The sequence below is a fragment of the Neolamprologus brichardi genome, chromosome 7, assembly GCF_056152115.1.
Source record: "Neolamprologus brichardi isolate AB-2024 chromosome 7, ASM5615211v1, whole genome shotgun sequence".
Classification (NCBI taxonomy): Eukaryota; Metazoa; Chordata; class Actinopteri; order Cichliformes; family Cichlidae; genus Neolamprologus; species Neolamprologus brichardi.
Genome location: NC_142110.1, coordinates 4,963,163 through 4,988,425, shown reverse-complemented (window position 1 = coordinate 4,988,425; position 25,263 = coordinate 4,963,163). Strand labels below are relative to the sequence as shown.

Below are 25,263 nucleotides of genomic sequence, written 5' to 3'. Positions count from 1 at the left end.
CTGAATCTGTTTCCAGTCACTGGGGCAATCTAGCTAAACTAGATTATTCCTATTTAAACAAAGATGAGATGTGTGTTGCCTCAGGTCTTTGCTTCTTGCCCTCCTACCCATAAAACATCATGCTACCATTAGACACACACATAGCAAAGAGTTACGTGTTCAGTCAGCAGAAACAGAGGCATCAGCTAATGACGAAACACCAGCTTTCAAACGTAAACACAACACAAATACTTGAAATATGGAAGCCTCATTGTGTGTACATGTAGGTCCAGAGTGAGAAAGCAGTGAAAGGAAAGCGGAGTCACAAATAGAAACAATCAGCCACAGCGTGCTATGATAAGGCTTCCATGTGTGCTAGCTAAAGCAGTGACAACTCTGAACTGTCAACAGAGCTCTATTTATAATCCTGATTTATACTGCACACTATTGTTGTAAGTTGAAAATAGTTCACACAGTAACCAGCACAGTCTCTCCGAGCACTTTAAGGCCTTACTGAAAATACACGATGATTTTAGCTTTCTGCTTGCAACACTTACCTCTCATCCCCTTCAGACTCCAGGTTTGGCAGACTGTAAATAATAGAAAAAATATATATATGTTACTAGTTCGTAATTGTAAAACTGCTTTTATTAAAGACGAAGGGAAAGTTGGTAATTATGGCTCTTTATTATTACATTTATTGTCATTTGAAACTCCCACAAGCTCTTTCTCATGTAACAAAATGCACAGACATTCACAGCCCTAACTCTAACATTTATTAGGATGTAATTGGCTGTTTTTGGCTTTGCACATGCTCAGTTGATGCTGCGGTGTATTTTTAGGTTTGACAAGTTGACACCTCACACACTTGTCCTGAGAAGGTGACTCCGATCCCATCTGACGACAACCGGAGAGATTTACTCAAAGTTTACTGCAGCAGCATTACGTCAGCCAGAGGGCACAGCTGTTAGGAAGGTTGACTGATATTTAAAGGCTCACACATGGTGCACACTCACACGCAAGCACGGCTATGGCAGACTGTGTAAAAGCAACTAGAAGCAAACAGGGGCAACGAATTTATGTGGCAAGTCAAAATGCAAATTTAGTTTACTTGGTAAATATCTAAACATGTTTTTTTTCCTCCTAAAAGCAAACCTAGTTTCTTTAATTTAAAAATGGTGGCCAAAAAGCCAATAATTTAGAGTGGAGCAACTAACATGAAGTGATTTGTACACTTGGACAAACTGTGCATCTACATAATACAAAGTTGCTATGGTTACTATACTGCAAAAACAAATGGAAGATGATGTTCTCATTAAAAGTTTCCTTCATTATGAGACCTAAACTGAGAAGTTTGAAAAACACAGAATGCATTAAAAAAAAATAAAGATAACAATGGGCATGACAACGCACGTCATCCCGAGCTTACTGTCAAACAAGCAATCAGCCATGACCATGCACTTCCACCACTGTTCTCATCTTTGTGGAGGAGTAACCTAATCACAACAAATCACCTGATGACACTTAACAAAGACAGAAGCTTCAGGGTGTTGTTTTTCCTGCAGCTGGAACAACTGCGTAATCACGATGGAGCTGATGACTTACAGGTTTTATCTCTGATTGAGCTACTGAAAGAGATTTTCCCATCTCGTCGATCAACATTTTGAAGGACCCAAGGTTACATCAATTTATAAGAAGTCACACTTGACGCTTTCTATCAGCAGCAAGAAACTGAAATCGAATCTTTAAAGCTAGGCTGTGTCGATCTTACGTGCTGCACAATAATGTTTAATATTTAGTCTTTACTGTTATATTCCCATATATCATCGTGATGTTGTTTATTCTGTTGCTCTCGTTTTCTTCTGCTTGTTTTCTTTTTTCATTCTCAACAGGTGAAATTAAAAAAGTATCTACTGTTATCTAGCTACTACTGTTATCTATCTACTTAGCACTTTTAATTCTTATTTTTATGTCTATATAAGCGTTATATGACAGTATGTTTGCACTAAGTACCGCAGCAATTTCCTAATGTTGTAAACCTGCTCAACATTTGGCAATAAAACCCTTTCTGATTCTTTCTGATTCTGATTCTGATTCTATTGTTAGCTAGCTTATTGTGATGGTGTTGTTTTTATTATGTTGCTCTTTGTTGTTTGCTTTCTCTTCTGGTTTTTTATCTCCATACAGGTGATCCAGGTGTTTTGTTTGTTTTTCTTTCTTTCTTCCCCCCTTTCTCACCGTCTCTTCTCCCCTCTATTTTTCTTTCTCTCCCTCTCTTTCTTTCATTCTTTCTCCCTGTCCTATCCCCCAGTTATGTCTGTCCCGTCTTTAAAAAACTAAATAAATAAATACATAATTATAATAAAGGTCAATCAAATGGACCAATATGGCAAGGCCATGATGATCCACTTGGAAAAGTAAATCCACTCGGCATCTTTCTTGGCCTTCAGACAACAATTCTGATGGCTAAAGATCCAAAAAAAAAAAAAAAGCTAGGCTGAGTGATTCACCAACACTTTCTAACTTTAATAAACGTAAAAGTCCCCTAACGATGACGGGGACTAATAGTGCTCAAAATCAGAATCAACATTATCAGCCAAGAATATTAAGATTGACGGTGACTCACAACATGCAGACAATGCAAACAGACAATAAACGCAATGCACACATTATACAAAACAATCATTATGCTATGTGCATAAAGTATAAGTGCAAACAGCACTGCACCATGTGTGATTAATAAGTGCTGATTCTGATCAGCTTTTAATGGCATGTATCTGAACATTTTCCCCCGCTGCATGCCGTAGCGCAGGCTGTGGAGGATTTGTCAGGATTTACCTGGTGTCTTTAATGGCCCAGTCACACTAGAGGAAAAGTAGGTTGGCAACATTTGTGAGACCACGAAAAAACCAGTGATCGGCATCGGATTGCATTGAATTGTTTTGCTGTCTGGGGCCAATTGCAAGTAGTTGTAAAACCAGCTGATTGCTCAGAGGTCAAGCATCCAGCACCAAGGTGACCAAGTTTCATTACAAGTTTATTGCACATGGTTGCAGTCATTTTGGTTGTGCTGCAGCCACCAGTTGCTATGTGCCTAAAGAAAATAAAAACTGCAAAGTGTCAATGAATTCTTAAGTTTTCTTCAGCTTCGTAATTTAAAGCAGTCTACAACCTTTATATTTCAGTGATCCTCCACAGTAAAGTGCACTTTTCATCCGAGTAAGTCACTGTCCCGCTGCAGTTAATTACTTCAACAGGTACGTTTTAAGGTTGCAACCTTCCTGTCTAATAGCTGAAATATGATGCAAATAGTCATGTGCTTTAACATAAGAGAAGCCCCAGATGTCCCCCTGCTCTGTGCCATATTTGGATCAGGAGAGTTGAAGAGGACTACAGGTGCCAGAGGGAGCAGGTGGGGTGTTTGTGTGTGTGGTTTCCCACCAATGGATGAGATTAATTGAGTTTTTATCAAGCAGTCACCCTTAATAGGAAAGATGCCACCCTCTGGGACCTGTAATCCAACAGGTTCCATTCAATTACAATATTATTAGACTTTATTAAAATCAAGTACCCCTGCAAAGACAGACTAGAGCTTGACTCCTTTCTAATGATTCTGAGGTACAGTCCCAGTCCTTGCAAGGTCACATACATCTACAGCTCAGAAAAAGCAACGCTGATTTAAAAATAAAACCAGACGCGGTTAAAGAGGTTCAGTTTCAATCTGTAAGCCAAGGTGAACAAGAAATCATTAAAAAGCTCAGAAAAAAACATAACTTCCATGAACAGAGGGGTCCTCAATCGAATACAGAGCTTCACAACAGCTGTTCAATGGCCCCCTTTTTTTTCCAGGTGACTAGAATAGGTTTTCAGTGCTTGATGAAACAAACACATGGAGCATGTTGAGCTCAGACAAGGCATGGCAGTCATAAACACCATCAGCCGGTCAGTAACAGCTGACTGTGAATCACCAATTAGCGCCAAGTCAATGAGACTGTCTTTATATATCTGACAAGCTCACATGCTCACGCATCTGATTAGTCATGTGTTCGGCCCCTGCCAGGCACAAGCTGCTCTCATTTAATCTGCATGTTTATGTGTGTTTCTTAGCGATACGATACATGCTGCTGACTCAAAAACATTGCATGACAATAATTGCAAAACCAGAGAAAACAGAGGAAGAAACTACTCAGGTTGTGTGTCTGCATACTTCAGCAATCTATCAGTCAGTTTAACTGACACCCTTTTAGTCTCCCAGGGACAGATGATAACTTAGACGCTCGAGCACTTGGCGTGCCTGAAGTTTATTCCAATTTAATATCAGCGGGAGTGCCAGCACAACCCTGGCATCAACACAGCAGAAGTGTGTGTTTGGCTGCCAGAGACATTGTGACAATCACGTAGAACAGCCTAGACTTTGGTGACAAATAGAGACTGATAGCAGCGCCATCCTGGGTAGGTGATGAGGTATTCAGATGCAGAAAACGAAGGCTAATGGCTCCCAGAATGCATCTGGCACGATGTGAGGATTCACTTTGCATTGTGCTATTTTAAATTCAGTCTACTTTTAAAGACCCACTGGGTTTTGTTTGGCTGAAACCTAAGAGTGGAAAGCCACATCTGCAGCAGGACCTTAAAAAAAAAGACTCAGAAGGCAACAAAAAGGAGAACTGGGTCACTAAATGAACTCAATCCAACAATCTAAATAAACAGTCAAAAAATAAGTAAACAAGAAAAAGTTTATAGTTTGTCCAGAACGAGCAGCATTGTTAAATGTTAATATGAATGATGTATTTATTATTAAACTGTATTCAAACTATTAATCAAAATAATCCAGATTATAATGAAAAAAGTATTTCATCTATTTAAATCTGTCAAACTGGGATGAGACTATAACAGCATAGGGTAGTTTTACACCACAGCCTGTCCGATGCATTACAATGCATTCATTGGCACACTGGTTTTTACATCTGGGGCTCTGAATCTGAAGAGTCACATAATCGCTGTTTTTCTTCCAATTTATCGTAAAATATGAGAAATAATATAAATATAAATATACTTGTAACAGATACACAGTATACAGTGAAATAGAATAAATTTAGCTCAGTTGCTATGTGTTTTCAAAGCTTTAACATTTCCTTTCTTTTTATTAACCACATGATGAATACCACTTTATTATTATTTAACCAAAATCTTCAATTAACAGACTTTATTTGTTGAAATGATGATCTAATTTACAGAGTTATGAGGAAATTCTGCCTCAGCTCAAAAGCCAAATCTGGTCTGAAATTGAAAACAAACAAACATTTGTCCAGATAAATTAATTTAACCTAAAAAAAGCCAGATGTCAGAAAACTGGAGGATTATTTAAAGGAAGTGAGCTGATAAGTGCTAAAAAGGCATACCCAGGTGTCATTAGGAGGTGGGCTTCTGGCCTGCAGCCACAGCAAACCAGTTGGGATTTTCAACCAAAAGCAGCCAACTGAATCTAGGTCAGTGTTGCGTAAAAGGATGCCCACATTCTTCCACAATGTTTCTCCCAACCATAAAAAAGAAAGCTGCCATATCAGCTCATTTCACTGACCTACAAATCCGTTTATGTTATACTGCTGTGTCATGGAAACAGAGCACTTGTAAGTCTGATTTTGTTGGTAATTGCCCTGTCAGCAGCATGTAATTAATAGTTGTGCAAAAACACATAAATAAAAGAACAAAGGTGCCCATAACAGACCAATTATCAGAGAGGTTTGGAAAACCATATGTCAGAAAATAACGCAGGCTGAGGATGGAGAAGGAAAACGTGACATCAGCTGGAGTGGTTCAGGTCCCTATAGGTAGCAGATTTCTTGGAATTAACCTTTAACCTCTGGACTGAATTTGATTCCATAGAATGAACTGTATGAGATGCAGCAGTGACAAGTGTTTCCCTGGTGGTGCATTTGTCTTTTTTCCTTGTAATTGAATGGATGGGTGAGGTGATCGATGTACTGGGGTGACTGCTATTAAGCACTATCATGCTAATGAGATCAGCACTGTTCTCAAGAAGAATCATAATCTCAACAAAGAAAATTTAATCACCTCCATTGTTCTTCCAGTGTCCTACAGTTTAAAGAAGCATTGCAATTCTGTTTACTTTTAATCAACTTTCAGCCTCAAAGATTCCCTGCAGATCGATATGGTGCACATCAGTCTCTCAGACTGATAAAGCAACAATATCTGCACTTCTTCACACCCACAAAGAGAGATCAGAATCACATTTCACAACTGACTATCGCACACTTTTGCAAGCACCAAATAATAAGTAAAAAAAAATAGCTGACCTGTTCCAGGTGACAGTTCCAGACACTCTCTGCATTTCTCCCAGCGCTGCCAGTAACAAAGAGGATTTCCCACAACCCACCTGGCCCACAATCATCGTCAGCTTACCTGAGAGATTTCATGAAGGAGAGGCAACGGTACTGTGAGTGAATGAGCACGTAAAGCAACTGAATAGAGAAACAAGCGAAGCAGGGGCAGACAGACTGTACATGGCACTGCTTGATGCTCACCAAAGGGAATTTTGATGTCCACATTTGAAAGCGTCGGTGCTCCATCGACCCAGGTGAAATAGCCATTTGATATCTGAAAAGATGCACAGGCACATGCGGTAAAACATCAAACGAAGAATAATTGTTCTCTCTTTGTAAGCGTGCAATCCTTCTGAAAATGGTGCATACCAGCGTGTGAGGCTATAAAATAACTGTTGCCTAATTCTTATTCATGTCATGCTGGTGTTGTTTACTTGCTTCCTGAATATTTTATTGACATACAGAGAATGAATTATGCAGGCAAATAATTGCATGGCATGTGTCAAAATGCTCAGATTTCCTACAAGCTGTAGTGCTTTTTCACTGTGCATATTTTGTTAATATCCAATGGTGCAATAGACTCACAATACTTGAAACTTGAAATGTGCAATTCCCTTGTACTCTTATTAACTGTAGCTTGCCTCCACCAGTGTGTGAATGTGAGAGTGAATGAATAATGGCATTGTAAAGCGCTTTGGGTGCCTTGAAAAGCGCTATATAAATCCAATCCATTATTATTATTATTATTATTCCTATTTATTCTATTTATACTCTGTATTTATATATGTCTCTGTAGTTATATATGTGTATATATGGTATAACCGAATTTCCCGGAGGAACCCACCCGAGGGATTAATAAAGTTTCATCTAATCTAATATAATCTAATTATTGAAAATCCCACTTACAGTAACCCAGATATTAATATGTGGATGACAGCAAATGCAAATCTCACGCAATTCAGTGCAAATGTAGAAACTGTGTTTAAAAAAAACACCAAAATATTTTTACAAGTTTACTTAAAATCTGATAAGTGGTGTCCAAAACATCATGCATGATGTACAGACTGTGCTGTGATGATGACATTTCAAGCTAATTGGTTCAGCTTTGAAACGGGTTTGAAGAGCAGCGATGCTCCGCTCTGAGGACTTTGATCTCGTAGGGATGGGGAGTGTGATAAGTAACATATCACAGCTCATATTTGGGTGAATATGGATACAAATTAAACAGTATATACAAATAAAAATCAGGAACATGTTAGTATATTACTAAAATAAAATAAAATCTAAAACAACACTCCTACATGAGCTGGTGGAAATGTTAAAAAATAAGACCCTGCAGGGAATGAGTATTCACTTCCTAACAAATGCAAAACATAAATTCCCAAATTCAGTTAAAGTCACAATAATAAATGTCTGATAAACGTTGGGCTCCTGGGTATCTCAACTCATATCTACCTCACCTGCAGCCCAGTCTGGAGGCTCATTGGTCTCTCTGACTGTCTCTCTCACCTTGATGCAGATATCTTGATCTACATCCTGAAAGGGTCCATCGCCTTCATGGTTCCCCTCTGAGCCATAGTTTTTCCAGTCATCCCGCGTGGGGCGCTTCCGATTCACCACCTTCAGGGGCTGGAAAAATCGGGATAAAGAGGAGGAGGAGCAGGACAAAGGGAAAGGTTTAGAGGATGACTAAAGGAGGATTGTATAACATGCAGCACGAAGGACAAAGAGGTAACGGTGAGGAAGGCGGTAAGGTAGAGAAATGTTCAAAGGAGTCACTTTGAAAGAGATTTTATCCACTTTGTTTTCTAAAATCAAGCCCTTACCACAGCCTGGTACCGATTTTGGTTGTGATTGCTGGAGCCAGTGGGTAACGTTGCTTTGGGCTCCTGCTCGTCTCCGATCTCATCGCTCGAAAAAAACTCGCTGAGCTTCTGAACGCTGCAAATAAAACAGAGGACAGAAAAGCAATGAAGCAATAAATACTAAAATAAAACATGCATCATAAATAAAATTAACAGGCTGTTATTAATATAGCCAACATAAAGCATCATAATAAATTCTCATAATAAAAGCCGTGGCATTGAAATTAGTTCACTTTCATTCATGGGATGGGGGACGAGTCAGGCCATGGACAGGTTGTAGATGATTTTGTGAATTGGTGTGATGAGTCCTTCCTTTCTAAAGACATGATTATTGATTTTAGGAAGTCCTCTTATATCATTAAAACTTATAAATTATAAAAAAAGTTATAAATATCTAGGTGTGGTACTTGACCATAAACTGTGTTTTGAATCTCGTGCTGATGCCACTACTAAAAAGGTTCAACAAAGACTGTTCTTTTTAAGAAAAATGAGATCTTTTAATGTCTCATCTGAGATGTTTTCCTTGTTTTATAGAAGTTTTATTGAATCTGTTTTGTCTTTTTGTATCACTGCCTGATTTGGTAACCTGACGGTGAAGAATAAGAATCGGTTGGGACTTCTGGTAAAAACTGCTAGCAAAATTTCAGGGCGCTGGCAAGATGGACTTTTGGCCATTTACTTTTGCCGGAGGTTTCTTCCTGTTAAAAGGGAGTTTTTCCTTCCCACTGTCGCCAAAGTGCTTGCTCATAGGGCGTCATATGATTGTTGGGTTTTTCTCTGTATCTATGAAGCGCCTTGAGGCGACTTTTGTTGTGATTTGGCGCTATATAAATAAAATTGAATTGAAAATTGAATTGAATTACAATAGAAATGTGTTTAGAAAGGCTCATTCTATTATTAATTGTGCGAACCATCCACTTCACAGTGAGTTTGAGTTGTTGCCTTCCGGCCACCGTTTTAGAGTACTTCCGAGGAGGACTAAAAGACTCCAGGTCTCTTTTATCCCTACTGCGTCTTGTCTCCTTAATGGCAAATAATTGTCCTTGAACTTTCTATCATTATTATTGTTATTATTATTTTATAGTATTGTTCTGTTTATTTTATCCTGCTGCTAAACTAATTCCCCCTTGTGGGACAATAAAGAAATTGAATTGAATTGAATTGAATTGAATTGAATTGAATTCATGCGAAGATAACTGCTGTTTAGTGTCACATCTTTCATTTGCCCATGCTGACTGGCTAATCAATGAAACACGGTTCACTAAGGATGAGCTTTATCAGCTGGTCTGCCTCTGTCACACACACCCACATATCTCTGCATCACCTTCACTTTACTCCTTCTCCTTGATGAATAAATTACAAAATCAGTGCCAAATAAAAAGAGCTGAAACTTGTTATATCCTATTTTCTTCATTTATGTCTTTAAGTTCTCCAGAGATTAAACACCTGGTATAGACGAGAAAAGTATACGTCCAAATCTACGGCATTAAAATGAGAAGATCAGAAGAAAAAAAACCCTCTGAAATCAACTGGATTATGTAATGAGAATGACTCATGATTCATTCACATGTTCAGTCCAAAAGTCTAAAAAATGCATTTCTGTTTCTTTACAGTATATTGCTACGATCAAATCCTCTCTTTCCTCTCAAAGAAACATTTTCTCATGTTGAGTGAAGATAAGCTGCGGTGTGAAATCTAAATTTTCCCCCCTTGTCGTTGATTAAGTGCGTGAGATAGCACAGTCCCAAAATAGAAACCTCAAAGGATCGCAAACTGCTTCCACATCCATCCGACTTAAAATGTTTTACCGCTGCTAAACCCAGCACACAATGAGTGCTGAGAACACATATTTAAATTACAGCTGCAGATCACAGAGAGAGTAAATCTGAATTTATTCTTTCTAAGAATCTTAAATATGAGATGTAACTGTCATTTTATTGCTTGCCATTTGTTTCACCGTGCATGTAAAAATTTGAACTCAACACCATCACAAGTACGATGGCTTATAGCAAGCTGTTTCTGCAGCTAAATTTCCACTGCTTCTCCCCTCCAAGCACATTGCTTTAAGAAGTCCGCGTCTGCCATGCCGCGAACAGCTGCCCACGACGAGGTGGGTGGCTATATCGTCAGAAAAGAACGTCTGAAAATACGATCCCTCTGAAATCAGAAAGGGGTTCCAACATTACGGTACAGTTAAGAGGCTGAGTTTCAATCTATAATCTACTACATTTAACAAGCAACCAGGCTGCCGACACCGTCGTAGGAGGCCGTTTAAAGGAAAAGAAACGTGTCCTGTTGTGGCAATTTCATCCATCCATCACACATAATTCACAATTACTGCTAAGAGCTACAGACTGAGATGATGGGATTCAACGTGCCTTATTACCTGAAGAGTGTTAACGAGAAGAGCTCTGCTTTGCTGATTTTATGAGACATCCCCAGAGGATTGTTTTAATTAGTAAACTCCTTCATATTTGAATTTGATAATGATCTGACAGCTTATGTTTACAAAAGACCAGGGTGGTTCAGTTTCATCCCTGTAGCGACAGTTCACGGTTGGAGTCGTCTCAAAGTGCTTTGAATTGTAAGGTAAAGATCCCACAGTCTTACAGAGGGACCAGCTGAGGAGTGCAGGAAAGAGAGAGTACACACACCAACAACACAAAACATAAACTAATATCTTTTCGGATTTTATTATTTATAGGTCAGATTTGTAGGGGGAGCCCTGCTTTTGTGCAATCGGTAGCCTATCAAGACATCTGCAGACATGTGGAACATTTTCTCAGAAGATAAAGGTATAAAATAGCTTGATTGTATCTATTCTAATTACCCTGCACAGATACAGCATGAAACAATCAGTTTCATCACTCAATACGATGAGAAAAGCAGCCAGAAAGCCAGAAGGATCGGAGATCTGAGTTGCGATAGCGGAGTAGCTGCTCTGCACCACCCTAATGACAACCGATGTTACGATTGGCAAGCTAATTGAAATTGGTGAGATTAATAAACATCAGTGTCAGAGACCAGTTGACTGAAGTAACTGAGGAGTGAGGGTTTTTGCTACACGAGAAAAGGCTGATCTAATAAGCTGATCCATCCACTGCGGGTAAAGGTCAAGTGTTTCATCTAATCGAGCCGCTTTTGGTGACTTTGCTCAGTCTGTTGTTGTAGTTTAAGTCTCCTGCCAAACACGGCTTTCTTTCTCACCTAACCAGAGCCTTGACAGTGGAGCGCACCACGCTGGAGAGGAGGAAGAGGGGTGTGACCAGGATGTGGAAAAGGGACAGAGAGGCAAAGGCCACAGCTGGTGACAGATCAGCGTCCTTTGAGATGTGGACGTGAACCACAAATGTCTGCAGGTTTAGAAGGAGCACATAATGGGAAAAGTTAGTCTCATAATAACAATTTAAATACTTTAATTGATAACTTTTTGGCTGCTAGTCAGACTTGCATCATCTTGTTAAGAGTCTGAAGATTAAATCAAATGATAGATGAGGCGTTTGTCTCCATGTGTCCTTCACAGTCATCCTGTTCCTTGGTATCAGTCTGACTTTTCTCATTTGTCATCAGTCAAGTCTACATCCACGAAGGACTTCAGAAAGTCCTCCACAGTCTCAATGTGAAACGTCACTGGACAGTCAAGAGTACTTGACACTGTCTCTGCTCTACCCTTCACACTGGGAACAAGACAACAAGATAAAAGTCCCAGCTAACTTAAGCATGATTATTAAATTTTAAATTAAACTTACCGTCAACACAGCTGCTATAGGAATAGCCGCATTCATGAAAACTGGAAGAAAATAATAAAATCACAAAAGCTGTAAGAGAATTAAACATTTTTTGACTTTTAATATTTTACTTCATATCATTTTTTGCTCAGATGTTGTGCTGAAACATCACATGACTGATATTGAACGTCTCTTTTGTTTAATTTAATTTCCTCCCAGCAGCAGGTGCGTACAAGCTAATCAATCAAGGTAATGAATTCAAGTCTTGTAAAAACGTTTCTCCTGTCCATCATTTTCTAATTTTCTGTCACTCTCTAATATAAGATAATATTTAAAAGTGGCATGTTGTCCGGATATAAACAGATGAAAACACTTAATTGTCATAAAAATGCTTTGCTTCATGAATCTTTCCTGAGTCGTCTGTCAGTGAGGAAATGATACTGCTTCTTCCCTCCTCTACAACAATCGGCAACTATTGATTTTAGATTTAGGACTCAGCCTGTTATAGGATTGTTCATCTAAGAGTGTAGGAGAAAAGAGGATGGACAATGAGAGAAAAATGAATTACTATCAAGTAATAATGTTGAGCACTGTAACAATAATCCATGCTAGCCTTCAACACTGGTTTTTATCAGATCTAGTTACTTTTAGAGTTTCAGTAGACTAATTTTAAATATTGACTGGAACTTGTGGGGCTAAAACATGAACTTAGATTCAGATTTTTCAGTCTTTTCTGTTATACTATGTGAAAGTTTTAAGCCAAAAACATGTGCAAACATACATGGAAATACACGTGCATAAGGCAAAAACAATGTCTGCAACGAGCTTCAAAGTCAGTATTTGGCATGGCCGTCACTATTCTTCGTCACAGCCTGAACTATCTTTCTTATAATTTCTTCAAGTAGTCTTCAGGAATCGTTCTCCAGGCTTTTTGAAGGACTTTCAAAGATCTTCTTTGTATGTTGGTTGCCTTTTGTTCATTTCTGTCAAGATGATCCTCCTGATAGACTCTGGGGAGGCTACAGTGTGCATTTTTGTTGCCAGGCAGATGCTTTCCAGATGGTATTGGATGGTGGATATGTTTCTGAGATAATAATTATATCAGTTTTGACAAGAACCCAAGATCACTGTAAACACTTATGGTTGCACTGCTCTCCTTAGTTACTCCATAAGATACGTTGCAGACGCAAACCATGACAGAATCTCAACACTGTATTTTACAGATGGCTGCAGACACTCTGTTGTACCTCTCTCCTTCTCTGTCTATTCTGTTGACAATTTCACCATATGACCTGTTGCCACTGATTTTAAATCCAGTTCTTGTGTAATTTGTCATATGTCAGCCTTTCCTTCCTGGTTCTCCTCCCTAACAATGCCTTTTTGACAGCTTCCATTTCTAAGGAGGCTTCACAGAAGAGAAGATCAACCGAATGATGAATGTCTCAGGTCTTTGCAGGATGTTTTTTTTTCCTGTAGTTTGCAATTATGACTTTCCAGCCACTTTTTAAGAACATATTTGGTTAAAAATAAAAATGTATGGTTGTCATTTTTCCAGAAATTAATAGGTCAGTGTTAAATAACTTACAAAAAAACAGTTTCTTTGAAAATAATGAGTGAAAATAGCTCTTTTAGCAACTCTGAAAGAGCTTCGGGAAACCTGGAGGACTGTTGCTTACGACCACTTTAAAAACTTTACAGGGAAATCAGACTACTTGGAAGCCAAAAATTCAAAATAAGGAGGCTGGCTGATGACTTTTGCTCAGTACTGTTTATATACTGCTTCAGTAGTATAACCAAAGTTTTAAACAGCAGGGTCAGCATTTCTAAACCAGTCTGAAAAGTTCCGTCTGCAGATTGGTCCAAACACTTTGTTTCAGTCTCGGATCTTTGATCTGTCATGTCAGTGACACACATCTGGCTGTGAACACAGACGCTCAAGCTGCTTACTGATCAAGTCTTATGTTTAAGAAGAAAGCGGAGTTAAAGGCAGGAAGGGGGCAGCATAAGTTAAATATTGGACTAATGAGAGATCTGAGTCATACAAAACTCCAGGAATCAAGTCAAATATGATTAGTAAGAGGGGACCAAAGGAACTTACTGGATATGGATGTGTAAAGAGCAAAGGCCTGCAGGCTGGTGAGCTCTTTAACCCTGGTCTCCTCCACACTGTCACAGAAGATGCGCTCCCAAGCATACAGTTTCAGCAGCTTGATGCCCCGCAGCAGTTCATTGGTCTTCTTCAGGCGCTCACTGGAATATTCCTGATGAAGGCACATTTGATTACCTAACCTCAATCCAGCACATCAAGGCACAGCAGCGATACCAAGGACTGACAAAAACACTGTAATCATATTTGACTGGTTGTATTAAATGTATCTATGGAGCAGATAGGCCTGGGGTAAGGAGGGTTTGTGGAAAGTGGCTGTCGCTCATAAATAAATCAAAGTCCTCATTCCCCAAGGAGATAGCTGTTATTTTGAGGTGCTGCTATAAAAACAACATTTTCTAAATTGCATTCTAAAAAAACATTCACTCTGACCAGGTGGCAATCATGTGCAGTTGGTTGTAAAAAGGTCAGAAGATTACCATCCATTTATTTTTTAACCCTTTAAGACCTACCATAGTGCCAAGTCCGCCAGAGCTTATATTATATTTTTACATGCTATAGTGCCATTTTTGGGAGCATTTCAAGTTGCTATACATCATTATAGCCCAAATTTTAATAATATGTATGCATTAAGTGCATAGTAATTACATAAATTGCAAAAAAGTGCAATAAACTACAAAAAAATTGAAAATCATTTTTGTTTTTTTAACATATATTTCTAGTTAGAGAAATTTAAGAGGCTTATCCCTCAAAACTGTAAATACAAAAAAGTTGCACAAAATAGTTTCCCACCACAGGAAATTTATTTTGAGTGTCTTCATAGTTTTATTTTTGAAATACACCAATTTTTATATACTGCAGGAAAAACGAAAATAAATATTATACTGCAAATTTGCAAAAAAGCAGCATATGCATCAAAATAAACTATTTCCAACAGTGCAATATGAGTCCAAAGCATCCCAGAAACGACACAGAAAGTCATAAAGTCAAAGATAACTTTTAAAAACACCAGTACAGGCTCATGAGGCCCGGATGGTAAAAAACTACATTTCCACGAAAATGACGTCACTTCCTGTTTCTGGCAGGTTATGCGAAGGTTCGCGCTGACGTCTATTCCAACCTAGGAAGTGTTATGAACAGCTGATCGGATCGGCAAAGCGTGTTTCTGGAATATTATGTTTTTGTTACTGCAAGCGCTCTTTATGCAGTTTTTTGCAAAGCTATATGTGGAAGGAAACTGTGACCGAGGACAAGCTGATGGCATAAGATGTAAGTACAACTCCTCCGGTTTCATATGCAAAAAAAATTATTGCGCTAGCTCACGTGGTTGCAGTGCTACCGGGATTTAAAAATAGTTACGCAAAACAGAGCATGCCGCTCTGACCGGTTTTAATATATTAGCTTAAATGACACACTCGGCCATCCTCAGATGCAAACATGACCAAAACTAGAAACAAATAGTTACATAGTTATACATCTTTTAAAAAAGAAAGAAAGAAAGGCCCATGGTAGCACTCACCAGGGTGCTTTTCTGTGTTTGGGAGAGCTTTGTGGCCACAAAGTATTGTACAGGAGCTAACACAGCAATGACGGTCGCTCCAATCAAGGCACTGATTCCCAAGAGGTAGTAGAGCAGGATCACTCCCACAACAATCTGAGCAGGGAAGAAAAAAAACATTAAGCAGGAGATGAAAATTTCCACAGAGGTAGTTTTCATTCACACAACACTCCCCACTGACAATTACAAAATCCATATGAATATACTGCAGAGCTTTCTGTGAAGTGGTGACCTTATAGTAGGTCAGCTTATAGCAAACAATAAAAAAACCCTCCCACCTAATATCCAGTGAATACAAAGATAGAAACGAGTCACCGGAGAGTAGGTGAGTGATTCGTTTTCTCTTTATTCTTTATAAAGGCCTAGAAAGGTGTCAGCTGTATAAACCACCAGCCCCCACACAGTTTCTGTCAGCTCCTCACATCAATCGCACATAACTGGGGCTAAGCAGCCAAGCTATACACATCTGTGAGGTTTCCACTATTTTATATGCATCTTTTTATATATATATATATATATCTTGCATCACCTTCTGCCTTTGGAGCTCCCTAAGGACTGCAGCATTGTTTAAAAAAAGGAACCAAATCTGCTCTTTGCAATTGCAGCTGGTCATGCTGCAAGCATCGTCTCACATAGATGTTAAATGAGAAGGAAATAGACAAAATTCAACAAAAAGAGCCTCGATTAGCTCATCCTGAGTCATAACTGATCCTGTCACAACAGATACTTTGGCTTGTCATAGCAGGAAAAGCAAAGGTGTAATTATTAATATTTTTAAAAAGACTTGATTCCGTTCAGGTTCCTGTTATTGTACATGCTGGTTCACTGCTATTGCTCACTGGGACACCTGATGGACCAGAGCCATTGTTAACATAACCACAATGCCAAGAATGGCCTTTCTGCATCACGAATAAAAGACTGATATCTCTGGTTGCTTAAAGCAACACGGTGAGTTTTAACCTCCTAGGACCTGGCGTCCACATATGTGGACATCACATTTTGGGTTATTTAGACCAAAATACTAAATTTTGCTCAACAAGGGCCTGATATCCACTTACGAGGACATTATACTGCCACTGTTCTATTGAAATTTTAAACGAATATCCTCATATGTGGCTCTCATTTTTCTTAGAAACAAAAATCAGGTAAAAAAAATAATCTGGTAATTCTTTATTTTTACATTCATTAGGTCCCAATCAGCCCAAATATCAAAGAGAAATTAAAAATGCATGCCGTGGAGGAGTTCGGGTTTTAGGAGGTTAAAGCATTCATCATTTTGTTTGTCTTTTTTCTACCTGCCTATAAAAGATATTTATTTATGTTTAAAAACACAGATGTAAGACATAAAACAACTGATGCCTGAATTCAGACTTTGGGATTGTGGTACTAAGTCCCATCTCTGTCTTTTCTACTATGACTTAAAAAATGCTGGATAGCCTTACAGCAGAAACATAGTATTGAAATAATTGTATCTGTTATGTGAGGCTAATAAATGTGGGGCTAATAAAATATTAAAATATTAGTGCAGTCACTAAACTGAAACACAGAGAAATGCAGAGGTAACTAGATCATGTGAAAAAGGTAAAGAGCTGTCACGTCTGAGATGAGTATTGAACTTCAAACGCCCACCGATCCATCTCATCAGTGCAGCAGGCAGTGGAACGGGAACGGCCGGTGAATACAAATGCTGCTTTAGTCTCCCAGACACCAGCCGGCTCACAGAATACTTTTTACTTTTGTTCATTTTAGCACTTTTTCATTTAGTGTTTGACGTGGTTGTCGAGCAAATTATAAATTAAAAATGAAACAAGGCACAAACACTAGACAGGGATTTACTATATATGCACGTGTAATGTGCGAGAGGTTTTACGTTAATGAGCATTAATCAGGTAGTATTTATATTGTATTTGAGTAGTCTCTTTCATCGTTTTACTATTTTAAAATTAAAAATTGCTTTAAGCTCAATTCTTGGAGCTTAAAGCAATTAGCTTGAAAAAGAAAAAACAGTATTTTCTGCTGCAAAGAGATAAGAATACATTTATTTGTGCCAACAAAGGCTTAAACAAGCCCAAACAGAAGCCTGTAATTGTACATCTCCAAAGGAGTGACACTCACTACACCTGCGGCAAAAATTCATTTCTTATAAATGTTTTTTTTCAAGTGTAATTAAATCTTTTCACATTTCTATTTAATGCAAAAACACCTTTTTCATCTGATATGGGTGATATGGGCCAGATGGAAGAAAAATGACATACAAAATGTATTATACAGGGCCTTGAGAAAGAACAGGTGGGAGGATAAACCATGTGTTTTTGCAGGCATTCTGTGACACAAGAAAACTACCTGATCTCCATGTTTTGCTGAAATTGTATTTTTATCATAAACAGTGTCATATTGGAATCTAATTTATCCCAATGGTATAAAAGTAAACACGCTGAATAACAGTGCTGCTTGTCATAAATTATGACAAGCACGAACTTTATGGGCAGCACGGTGGCACGGTGGTTAGCACTGTTGCCGCACAGCAAGAAGGTCCTGAGTTCAATTCCACCATCAGGCCGGGGTCTTTCTGTGTGGAGTTTGCATGTTCTCCCCGTGTTTGCGTGGGTTCCCTCCGGGTACTCCGGCTTCCTCCCACCGTCCAAAGACATGCAGCTTGTGGGGATAGGTTAATTGATAATCCAAATTGCCACTAGGTGTGAATGTGCGAGTGAATGTGAGCGCGAATGGTTGTCTGTCCCTGTGTGTTGGCCCTGCGACAGACTGGAGACCTGTCCAGGGTGTACCCCGCCTCTCGCCCTATGACAGCTGGGATAGGCTCCAGCGCCCCCTGCGACCCTGAAAAGGATAAGCGGAAGCGAATGGATGGACGAACTTTATGCACTACTTATTCCACTACTGCATGCATTAGGCTGTTCATCTCCAACACCCAGTGCTCAGTTTTTAAGCCCCCACATCTGTGCATGCAATCATTTCTTCTCCTATGCGGTAAAGAGAAAATACAATGCACATTACAGAAAGACAGACACCAAACAATCTGGTATTAAAAATGCAGTGTGATAAACACCTTTGACTCACACCTTTACTGATATCTAACACACTCGTGTGCAGAGAAAACTATCTAACAATACACAATGCAATGCAGTAACAGAAAGCCAGCAAAAGTATGACACAGAGTTACACTTATACCTGCACTGTAACACAGTGTAAAACATTATTTATAGTTCTGCAGTAAAGGACTGCAGCCTAGAAATAGAGCCACATAAATAACAGGAGGCAGAGCAGTCACAGGGTTCACCTGAGCTGTGACCATGGTTACAATGACACCGCGTCCCTCGTAGTAAAGACAACATTAAAGGTTGTCTCTGGAGCTTTGGACCTCTAGTTCTTGTTTTGTTTATAGACAACTAGATATACAGTCATCCTGAAGATTTAACAGGAGGAGGGTGAAAAATGCTAGCAAGTACACATGGTGTAAACAGGATTTCACAATAAATCTGTTTTGCAAAAGGATTTTCGAGAAACGAAAAGCATCCATTAGTTCCAGCTTAAGCTTAGTTACAACTTCATGGTCAGTGGGACTGAATTTTAACATAACTTTTGTTTGATTGCTAGAAAGTTCTACAGGAACTTCCAGAAGATTTTAGCGCAGACATCTCCGCTCCTGTTCTCTTTAGCAAGTGCTGCAGCTTTCTGGGATGAAATGTATATTAATGGAAGTAACCCACTGCCATTCTGTAGCAGAGAGCAAAAGTAAACACTTTAACATATTAAGCTGCCATTAGAAATATAATTAAAGCATGAAACATATAAAGTTTCAATAAAACTCCTACACTAGAATCTACAGAGACAATTTGGACTGGATAAATCAGATTTATTTAGGTATTTGCAATTAAGACATTTTTACAATACAGAAATTAGGAAGAAGTTCTTGAGAGAAGGAAGCCATATAATAGAAAAAATAACAGGTGCATATAAAAATCCTCCGTCAAGAATTTTATCGAAATTATATAATGGCCTGCAAAATTTGAACAGGAATGAAACATTATATATCAAACAAAAGTGGGAATCTGAATTACATCTTGAGTTGTCAGAGGATGACTGGCGATCCGTTTGTCTCACACAGCATAATCCCACCACACTCAAAAAAATAACTCTTTGAATGAACATAAAAAAATCATGGAAAGAATTTCCACGTAATTTGCCCATGCACGTTAGAGAGGCCCCTTCACTGTCCACTTTTAAATCACGTCTTAAAACCCACTTTTATTCCTTGGCTTTTAACCTCAGCGAGACTTAGTTTCTCTTTTAATTGAAGTAGTTATTTAATTATTTCACTCTTCTTTTATTTGGTTTTTACTTATATCTTATGTAATTTTATTTTACAGTTCCAATGTACAGCACTTTGTGTCAGCTGTGGTTGTTTTAAAGTGCATTATGCAATTCTGTTATTCCAACTTGATGTACTTGAGTTGGACTAACTTGATTAATTAATGATGAATCAACTGTTTTACTACAGTTGAGTCCAACTTAATTTAATTGATTTGATCCGACCCATGCAAATTACGTTAGTGCAACAAAACATGCTTATTCGTAATAGAAATCCATTTATTTTAAGTTCATTTAAAGAGTTATTTTTTTTGGAGTGTTCAACAAACCTAGAGTCTGGTTAACATAAAATGTTAATGGATTTATAATAACTTGCACTCCATCCATCCTCTTATCTTTACCAGGGTTGCAGTGAGGCTGGGACAGGGTGGGGTGTGCGACAGAATACTGGACAGGTCACCAGTCTATGACAGACAGCCATTTGCCCTCATGTTCACAGATATTTTAGAAGCACCTGTGGCAGGAAACCAGAGTACCCAGAGAGAACCCACTGCAAACTTGGCCAGATTGCAGATTTGAACCCAAGACCTTCGTGCTGCAAGGCAACAGTGCTAACCACTGTGCCACCGAACTGTCAATCTAGACTTCAAAAAAATAGGGAAACTATGATTACAAGGCTTTATATAGAATTTTAAAAACCACAATAAATAGCTGAGGCATATACGTAGTGTATGTATGGTTGTCTGTCTCTTCTAACCCAGTGATTTTCCTGTGGTTTGAACTCTTGTGTGATCTTGTGAATTTTGTGAATCCAGGCAACTAACCACTCTTACTAGATTGTATCATGTCATCTCAACAAGAATAAATTAAGTTGCTGGATTTCATGCAGATCCTACATGATTCACCACAGAAACATGAAATTATTTTGTTCACATTACAAGTTTGAATTTTGTAAATTTAACAACCACCCAATTTCATTTTTTTGAGTGCAGCTCTAGACGATGGAGAGAATATGACTGGAAAAATGTGATTAGGTTCTTTATGACTCCTTATATCAAAAGCAAGCAGCTGAAAACACCCCAACGATGCTGGAGATTATGTGGAGACTGGGACGCCAATCATTCTCGTGTGTTTTGGAAGTGTAAAAATATCAAACCTTACTGGGAAAGCATTGCGGTAACAATGAAGAAAGTGCTGGGGTATGACGTGCCGTGTGAGGCACGAGTAATAGGAATAGGGGAAAATGTAAGAAAGGAGGACCATTACTTGTTTAAAATTATGTTGTTGTCAAGCAAAAAGGTAATAACAAAAAACTGGCTGAAAAGTGACCCTTTAAAATTGGAAGAATGGACTGATGTAATCGAGGACATATATACAGTGTTGGGAAGGTTACTTTTAAAATGTATTCCATTACAGAATACAGAATACATGCCCCAAAATGTATTCTGTAACGTATTCCGTTACGTTACTCAATGAGAGTAACGTATTCTGAATACTTTGGATTACTTAATATATTATCATGCTGTTTACAACTACATGAATGTACTATTGCTGTGATTTATTACTGTTACTGAAGGTCCGCGGCTCCGAACCGTAGTAAAGGGACCTCTGGCTAATACGGTGGGTTCTGTGTCGGCTCGTAGCCGAAAACTAGCTTTACTTTGTTGTCTGGGTCAACTTTGCTAGCGAGAGACAGAGAGAGGCGTTGAACGGCTGCTGCAACCGAACTTATTGTTTTTGGAGGAAAACACGAACGCGGTGTACAGTCGAGTTTTAATAGCTTACTTACAACTGGGCTCGTCAGGCTCTCTTCTTGGCTGCAGTGGTTATTATTATATTTACATGCTTCCAGCTCCCGTTTTTGCTCGATGACAGCTCGTACTTTTCCTTTTTCTCCCTCCCTCGCTCACAGACACATAACGTGTATGGCAGTCCATTCTCCCTGCAGCACGGACTACACTGCTCATGATGCTACATTCTTTAGAGCTACACCTGTAGCATTCTGCCTATTAGCTTAGCACAACAACAACAAAAAGGCCCCTCTCACCCAGGAAACACGCAGAGAGAGAGCGTCACCCTGTAACCATGGCAACCGTAACCGTGCCACCTGGAACAACAGAACGTAGCTGTCAAACAAAACCCAAACAGTCCTGACCCGCCACAATATGAAACAGGGAAGTACCGCCGTGTAATCCATTTATTTCAACAAAGTAACTGTATTCTAAATACCACCTTTTTAAACGGTAACTGTAACGGAATACAGTTACTCATATTTTGTATTTTAAATACGTAACGGCGGTACATGTATTCCGTTACTCCCCAACACTGCATATATATAATGGAGAAAATGACCCACACTTTGAGACTGAAATCTGACAAACACCGAAAACAGTGGACAAAATGGATAGCCTATAAGACTCACTCAGCCCCATAAGGCAGGGACCTCTCCTCGTTGTTGTTTTTTTTCCTCTTCCACAGATTAGGTGTCCTTTACTCCTTTTAGTTTGTTTCTTTTGTGTTCCTTTTTCATATTTTTGTTTGCATGTACTATAAAATTGGAAAAAGTACAAAATAAAAAGTTTAAAAAAAAAAAGATTATGATATCAACAAGCTAAAATCCAGAATAAACTAGTGTAACTGAGCTCTGTGTGAATAAACAAGCTTGATCTCATAAATGAAAGCAGCAAAGCCTGACCTTTTTTTTAACTTTAATCAAATCAGTGGAATAAAATGACGATCAGTGCATTTTCTGCTATAGATGCACACAATGAATTTGCATGAATTGCAGTCCAGTGTGATATTGCGCCTTGCGCCGTTTGCCCCTTGAAAGCTTACTTGGAGAAACCCTTGAAGCTAGTAAGGGTGGTCTCTGCCTATGTAGCCACCCTCGGAAATACCCCGAAACTATTCTAACGGTGGTCAAAATGTCGCTAACGGTACAGAGGAGGTCGTCGAGTGTCATCACTGCGGGTGGAAGAGTTAAAGCGCAGCCTCTTTACACACACCTCAAAGCTGTGTTACTGCTAATGCAGTAAACTCCACGTTTTCAACACCTGCTGCATCACATCAAAAGGCATGGAGAGTCCTCAGTTGTGGAGAAGCTACTAAATGTAAATAAATAATATTTTGCTTTTGAAAAAGAAAAAACTCCTACACTGAGTGCTGCTCTCAGTGGAAACAAAACCCTAAAGATATCTATGGAGTAGAGAAGAACAACGTGCTTCATACCTGTACTGGCATGGCCCACAGGTTAGGGCAGAGGAAGAAGAACCACATAAGCTGGTTGGTATCGATGGCAACCAGGTTGCAGATCTGACCTACGGTTAGCTCACCCATGGACATGGTGGAGGTGCACAGACGCATGATTTTGTTGTAGATTTTTGTCTGGGGAGAGAACAAAAAACATAAAAGGCATGACAGCAATACATTTCCCTGTAATGATCATTAGTTAACTGGTGCTTATTATAGTGCTGATTAGTCTTCAACACAATGCCGTGTCTCACAGACCACCTGTCCAGTTCATCGTTAACATAGATATCTAATTAGCTGGTCACATGGTAACAACTTGGCATGCAGGCATTTACCTCACACAACTACCACAAGAATTTATATAAAATGGGCCACAAAAAGTGAAAATACTAGTCAGCTGCAGTTCTCTGTGTGAAAATGCTTTGTTGATGCCAGAGGTCAGAGGAGAATGATCAGACTGCTTTGAGCTGACGGGAAGGCAACAGCATCAAGAAATAAGCGCTCACTTCAACAGGTATGAATAAGGGCGTCTCTGAACATACAACACATCAAGCCTTGAAGTGGATGGGCTAAAGCAGGAGAAAGCCACACTGGGTGGGTGCCACGTGTGTTAGCTAAGAACAGGAAACTGAGACTACACTTTACACAGGATAACCAAAACCGGACAATAGAAGATTACAAAATCTTTGCCGGGTTTGATGAATCTCTATTTCTGCTGCGATATTCAGGCTGTGGGGTCAGAATTTGGCATAAACAACATGAAAACACGGCTGCTTTCTGTGAGCAACAGATCTAAATCTGCAGCAACTGTGCGATGTTATTGTATCAATATGGAGCAAGATGTCTGAAGAAAGTTTTCTGCAGCTTGTTGACTCTATGCCAGGGGTGTCGAACTCCAGGCCTCGAGGGCCGGTGTCCTGCAGGTTTTAGATCTCACCCTGGGTCAACACACCTGAATCAAATGGTTAGTTCATTAGCAGGCATCTGGAGAACTTCAAGACATGTTGAGGAGGTAATTTAGCCATTTGAATCTGCTGTGTTGGATCAAGGACACATCTAAAACCTGCAGGACACCGGCCCTCGAGGCCCGGAGTTCGACACCTGTGCTCTATGCCATGAAGTGAATTGAATAATAACAACCCAGTACTAGCAGGGTGTACCTAATAGTGTCCAGTGAGTGTATATGTCTTAATAAAACCTGGTCTTTATTTAATTTATCGTTTATGGCATTGCAAAATCTTCACTGAGCTTTTTTTGTAATTATTTCCAATTAAAAAATGCTTTAATGTTTCTTTTTGGCAATTAAGTATTCACTCATTAACAGCAAACTGCCTCTTGTTGCAGCATTATCATGTCCAGACACCCAAATCTGTGGATTTTATTGCTTTAAAATGAAAACATGTAAGCAAAGGATAAAATAGACAGTAGTTTCTGTGTTTAGTCCTTTTACTGGGTGCCACTGAGTTTATTAGACTTCAGTTTTCCAAGAAAAGATCTTTAAACTTCTCATAAACAAAGTTTCCTTAGAGAACAGATCAGTGCAGTGTACCTGTATGGCTCCACGCAGGTTGATGCCTGTTTCAATAGCCACATAATAAGAGGCCTGGAGGAAAGTCCTCTGCAGGAGTAGGGCGAAGAAGAGCAGCACAGCCAACACGTATGCGTTCTCCAGAAACTCCTTGGAGGAAATAAAATAGATCCCAAGCAGCTTTATCTGGAAGTGCAGGCACAGAGAGAGGTTAGACAAGCAGGAACAGTTGTTAGGAATATAGGCTGAACTCCCCTGGATTTTTAATTTCAGCTACAAATGGTCCCGTTCATCACTTCAAAATTTGAGGAAAACCTCATCCATTTAACCCTTTAAGACCTACCATAGAACCAAGTCCGCCAGAGCTTATATTATATTTTTACATGCTGTAGAGCCATTTTTGGGAGCATTTCAAGTTGCTATACATCAATACAACCATTACAGCCTAAATTTTAATAATATGTCTGCATTAAGTGCATAGTAATTACATAAATTGCAAAAAAGTGCAATAAACTACAAAAAAATTGAAAATTGTTTTTGTTTTTTAACATATATTTCTAGTTAGAGAAATTTAAG

General features: G+C 39.0%; 1 protein-coding gene across 3 annotated transcripts in view; it reads right to left on the bottom strand.

The window, feature by feature from the left end:
- The window catches only part of abcc8 (ATP binding cassette subfamily C member 8), a 73,753-nt gene that overhangs the window by 31,391 nt on the left and 17,099 nt on the right, over positions 1-25,263 (bottom strand). For 2 of the 3 annotated variants that reach the window (XM_087842915.1, XM_087842917.1), the window contains exons 8-18: positions 24,709-24,873; positions 23,139-23,294; positions 15,543-15,677; positions 14,015-14,177; positions 11,938-11,978; positions 11,396-11,541; positions 8,150-8,264; positions 7,833-7,952; positions 6,525-6,597; positions 6,297-6,402; positions 537-569 (exon numbers count right to left, since the gene is read on the bottom strand). In XM_087842915.1, coding sequence (XP_087699041.1) covers positions 537-569; positions 6,297-6,402; positions 6,525-6,597; positions 7,833-7,952; positions 8,150-8,264; positions 11,396-11,541; positions 11,938-11,978; positions 14,015-14,177; positions 15,543-15,677; positions 23,139-23,294; positions 24,709-24,873 — 1,253 coding nt within the window. Of the gene's footprint in view, positions 1-536; positions 570-6,296; positions 6,403-6,524; positions 6,598-7,832; positions 8,013-8,149; positions 8,265-11,395; positions 11,542-11,937; positions 11,979-14,014; positions 14,178-15,542; positions 15,678-23,138; positions 23,295-24,708; positions 24,874-25,263 lie in introns of all 3 variants that reach the window. The other variant, XM_087842916.1, reaches the window with a different exon arrangement.